Below are 4,921 nucleotides of genomic sequence, written 5' to 3' on the forward strand. Positions count from 1 at the left end.
AGTTTCGTCTATTCTGTTGCACGAAGAAACCCCTTCTTGTATGCTCCAACCATCCTTGGTCTGGCTGTCGATTATGAACATGCACTTCAAAGCTGTTGCAAAGAGACTGATGTTGGTGCTTGCTTGGATGAAAAGGTAGGTCAAATTTTGCATTCCAGGTGAAAACTCAGCAACTGGTCTGCTGCATACAAGTCTTTTCTGATCCTAGCAGCAATGCTACATCTAGCCGTAGGAGAGGCCTCTCCTATTCTCCCTTATTGATTGCTCAAGCAAATGGAGAAGAAATAACAAGAAAAGGGTAGAATGTTCCTGGTCATCCAAATCTTTGTATGAAAATCTTGTGGAGAAGGGTCAGGATTAATCATGCATTAGCCCTGTGAACCAATAGCAGATGACTTCCTTTGCTCTTTAGAGAACTGTAGCTGAGACTTCACATAAACCTTGAAAATGGCACGAGGCAAACTTTCCCTTTGTCTGAAACTCAGTCCCAGTGATTTCTGTATAATCACTGCAGCGCTTTGAAAGACAACTTATACTGCTTTAAAGCCACAGGGTTCCAGTAAAATTGAAGTATTTGGTGAACAGTAATGTGTCTGTAGATTTACGCCATGCGTAAGGTATATCCTGCAGACTAGAAGTTAAGTGCTGATTGCAAACTGGTTAGGACTGCCTGAGGAATTCTTGGCTGGCTTGGCTTTTCATCTGAGCTGACCAGATCAGAATCTTTTCTGAAGTGGAGGGATTTTCAGATTTGCTTTTTTCTCAGTCCATTAGATGCAATCAGTTTAATGTGACAATGTGTGTCCTATTACTGTAGGCAGCTGCCATAAAAGAAAGAGCCAAGAAAGTGAGTGTGAAGCAGCAATATTCTTGTGGAGTCCTCGATAAATTTGGCGACAGAACTTTCCAAGCAAAGTAAGTTCCAATTAGTATTTTATAAAAAGTAGCCTTGTTAACTTAAACTTGAAACTACTCAGGAGGATAACAACAGCATCTATCATTACTTTTATATGTGGGGTTTGAAAACTTCACTCATGGTGCTTCCTAGCATACATTTGCTTGAAGAACGTTGTCCAACAGAATAGAGATCAGTGGGTCAGTCTTTCAACACTAGGCAAATAGCCTAGTATTTAATTCTGATCAGGTTTCTGTGTAAAGTTTGGACACAGAGGGGAACCTGTACATTCCAGGCTGGTAGTGAGTACTAGTAGAAAGATCAGTCAGTACTAGTAAAAATGGAACAGTCTCTAGAACCAAGACAGGAGATGCAGAGTTAACTGATGGAGTGTCACTCAGAACCAGAGATTCCCTGTGCTTTATGGAGCTTTAAAACAAGTGTATTTTCTTCTTTTCCACCTAGTAAACTTGTTGCCCTGAGCCAGAAATATCCCAAGGCTCCATTTACTGAAATTGTGAAAATCCTAAAAGATATCCTTAAAGTCCATAAGGAGTGCTGCGACGGGGACATGGTGGAGTGCATGGATGACAGGGTAAGCAAAGTATTTTTCACATTTTCATGTACTTGAAAAATGCTTGAGAAAACATTAATTTATGCTGCAGTGCCAGTGAATTTTACAGAACACCTTGCATGGGTGGACAGTGCCAGTGAATTTTACTGAACACCTTGCATGGGTGGATTAGCAAAACAGTGCAATAGTGATGTGATTTAAAAAGTGTCCAACTGGTTGGAACTTGCACACACTTTTTAGACCAGCTGGTGGCCAGTGCTGGCTTTGTGAAGCTCTGGTGGTTTTCATGTTTTGTTGTCTATCAGAGCTAGGCACCTGACAGGACTGACAAGATCAACCAGGCATCCTGATGACAGACCACTCAGTGGCTTTCCTTTCCATTCCTGAGTCTGGCCTCTCAGAGCTGCTAAGATCAGGGAGGGAACCACATTCTGCCCTGAGCCTGTGAATGTCGTGCTCAACACGCAGAGAACATGCCCATTCCTCTGATTATTTCTCTTCCTATGGAGACAGCATTTCTTTAGGAGAGTGATAAGCAAATAGGTGACCTGAATGAAAAGGGAAGAGTCTGAAAAAAGAGAAAGAAGATTAATTAATCTATTTAAATTACTGTTATTTCATAGCTTGTCTGTGTTTTAATTTTACAGGCAGAGATTGCGACCTATATGTGCTCTAAACAAGAGGTTTTCTCAAGTAAAATCAAAGACTGCTGTGAGAAGCCAGTTGTGGAACGAAGCGAGTGCATTATCGAAGCAGAGTTTGATGACAAACCTGAAGATCTTCCTTCACTAGTTGAAAAATACATAAACGATAAGGCAGTGTGTGAAAGGTTCAATGCAGGCCATGATGAATTCTTGTCAGAGTAAGTAGTGCCAACAGTATGTCTGCTTGTATTTGAACATTCCTGCCAATTATGTTCTGCTTTTTCTGGTCTATGACCTTTTGTACCACTGGAAAAACTTCCCTCTTGGGTGTCTCAGGTCCGCATGGAGAAAGAAGACCACATGAAGGTCTGATATAACTAGTGTCACTTCAACCCTAGCAGAACCCCTAGTTCCTCATTCATGCTTTGTGATTCTCTCTGTACCACATTGTCCTCCTTATCAAAGCTGAACCTATCAGCACCTTGCTTTTATTCGAGGGCCTTGTGCATGCCCACATACATCACGTGATTAATAAATATTCTGTTCTGGGGAACTGTTTTATTCCTCTCACATTTGCCCTGCTGGCAGACAACAGAATGACCAAAAAAATTCTACTAAAACAAGCAAACAGCATTCTCAGCTCATTGTGCACTGTAGTTGATCTCACCCGAGGAACTGTCATTGTCAACTGCTGCATTGTGCCTGAAGAAAGCAGTGTGTTATCCGGGTGCTCTAACTCTGTCTTTCAGGTTTGTTTATGACTATTCACGAAGTCACCCTGAGTTTTCCACACAGCTGATTCTGAGAATTGCTAAGGGATATGAAACACTCCTGGAAAAGTGCTGCAAAACAGACAACCCTGCCGAGTGCTACGCAAATGCTGTAGGTGCAAAGCTTTGTTTGCAGATAACTGCAATGCTTGGCTGGTACCTATCATGAAACAATAGTGTTGAGAAGCTCCTATGGACACCAGAAAGCGAACATTTTAGGAGACTAATCCCAGGGGAAGTTGGAGTTCTGGTGGGAGATGAAACAGTCCAGAGCCCCTGTACAGAGTTTCTACAGGTCACTTCATTGGTCGCCTTATGAAATCCCACACTAGTCCCACTCAACTGCCTGACTCCTCTGTCTCTCAGAAGCATTTCTGCTTATCCTGAAGAGGATAATTAATAGCTTGTTAGCTGAACCATTCAGTGAGCTCCACTGCCCATAGTGAGTAAGACTGCTCATGAATTATGATGGAAACCTGCATGGCAAGCTCACATAGAGATACCTCAAATTTGATCTCCTAATGTTCAGTGGAATTGCACACAAGTCACAGCACAGGTCGAGTCACTGACAGCTTTGGACAAGGGATAGAAAGAGAGTGTTCCCTTCATGACTGATAATCCTATACTTGAAAAATATTCAGCCAGTTTAAACAAACAAACCAAAACCCTCCATTGTCTAGAAAGTAAGTCCGATGAGTAATTAAATTAAATTTCAAAAGTCTTGCTGTCTTTTTAGCAGAATTTCTGTTAGAACTTAAGACTCACATGAGAATCAAATCCTTCCTACACCATCCAGGCTATATGGATGTGATCAGCCTTGCAAAATGTGTACCTTACAGCTTGGGAGATTTAGAAAAGGTATATTTGTATGAATGTTACCAGGATGTCCTTCTCTAACGTTGCTAATAAATTTATGCTTGTTTGCAGGAAGAGGATTTGAACAAACATATCAAAGAAACTCAGGATGTTGTAAAGACAAACTGTGACTTTCTCAATACCCACGGCGAGGCAGACTTTCTTAAAGCGTAAGCACTTTCTGATAAATACTCCTGAGTGTAAACAATGATGCTGGTAGCTTTGGGGAATATTTATTTAGTCTTAGCTTCTATTTCCACTTTGGTGGTCTAGCTCAGTTCTTCACATGTGAGCAAAGACTCATTTTGATACAACTTTTTCAGACTTCTGATCCGCTACACTAAGAAAATGCCTCAGGTATCAACTGAGACCTTGCTTGAAATTGGAAAGAAAATGACACACGTTGGGACTAAGTGCTGCAACCTTCCTGAAGACAGACGCCTACCTTGTTCTGAGGGATATGTGAGTGCATTTGTTTATTCTCTCTACCCCTCTTGCAGATTTCTTCTGTTCTCAAAAATGTCGCATTCTGACAAGAGAGCAAATGCACGATGAATTTTCATTAACCCCAAGCTATGCATCTGCCTAACAGAATTTGAAGTCTGCTCATTTTTAGTGGCTGTGAGAACCTAAATAGTTGTCTGATGACAACTTGTGAAAATTTTAGCTGAACTTTGCTCCCCTTCAGAAACCAAAAGCAAGTCGATTTGGTCTATGGCAGCTTTCAGTTAGAAAACCTAAATGGTCTTTTGAAGAAACCCCATACTTGCTGCTCGTAGACCAGTGGACAGACTGGTTGCAGATTATGAAATGCAACTCTAGGAATACATATTCATTATAAATTTTAATACCACATCATTTCTGAGCAGGTGTTTAGATCTGGCAGCTCCCACTTCCAGATATACTATCGTGGTACAAACATCACATATTTCTTCTGTTATTGTAGAAGGTGTAACTCCCATTTGTTCTTCTCTCGTCTTTTCAGCTGAGCATTGTGATTCATGAAATGTGCAGGAGACAGGAGACCACACCTATAAACGACAACGTTTCACACTGCTGCAGCGACTCCTATGCTTACAGGAGACCTTGTTTCACTGCCATGGAAGCAGACACCAAATATGTGCCTCCACCATTCGACCCTACGATGTTCAACTTTGATGACAAATTGTGCAGCGCTCCTCCT

At 41.4% G+C, this 4,921-nt stretch overlaps 1 protein-coding gene across 1 annotated transcript in view; it reads left to right on the top strand.

Moving 5' to 3' along the window:
* The window catches only part of LOC103779674 (serum albumin-like), an 11,079-nt gene that overhangs the window by 4,163 nt on the left and 1,995 nt on the right, over positions 1 to 4,921 (top strand). The window contains 9 exon segments of the mRNA XM_008947318.1: positions 3 to 135; positions 818 to 915; positions 1,361 to 1,490; positions 2,117 to 2,331; positions 2,863 to 2,995; positions 3,811 to 3,908; positions 4,062 to 4,200; positions 4,724 to 4,918; positions 4,920 to 4,921. The exon segment at positions 4,920 to 4,921 is cut by the window's right edge and continues 42 nt beyond it. Of these exon segments, the coding sequence (XP_008945566.1) occupies positions 3 to 135; positions 818 to 915; positions 1,361 to 1,490; positions 2,117 to 2,331; positions 2,863 to 2,995; positions 3,811 to 3,908; positions 4,062 to 4,200; positions 4,724 to 4,918; positions 4,920 to 4,921 (1,143 nt within the window).

The sequence above is a fragment of the Merops nubicus genome, unplaced genomic scaffold (assembly GCF_000691845.1).
Source record: "Merops nubicus isolate BGI_N331 unplaced genomic scaffold, ASM69184v1 scaffold19319, whole genome shotgun sequence".
Taxonomy (NCBI): domain Eukaryota; kingdom Metazoa; phylum Chordata; class Aves; order Coraciiformes; family Meropidae; genus Merops; species Merops nubicus.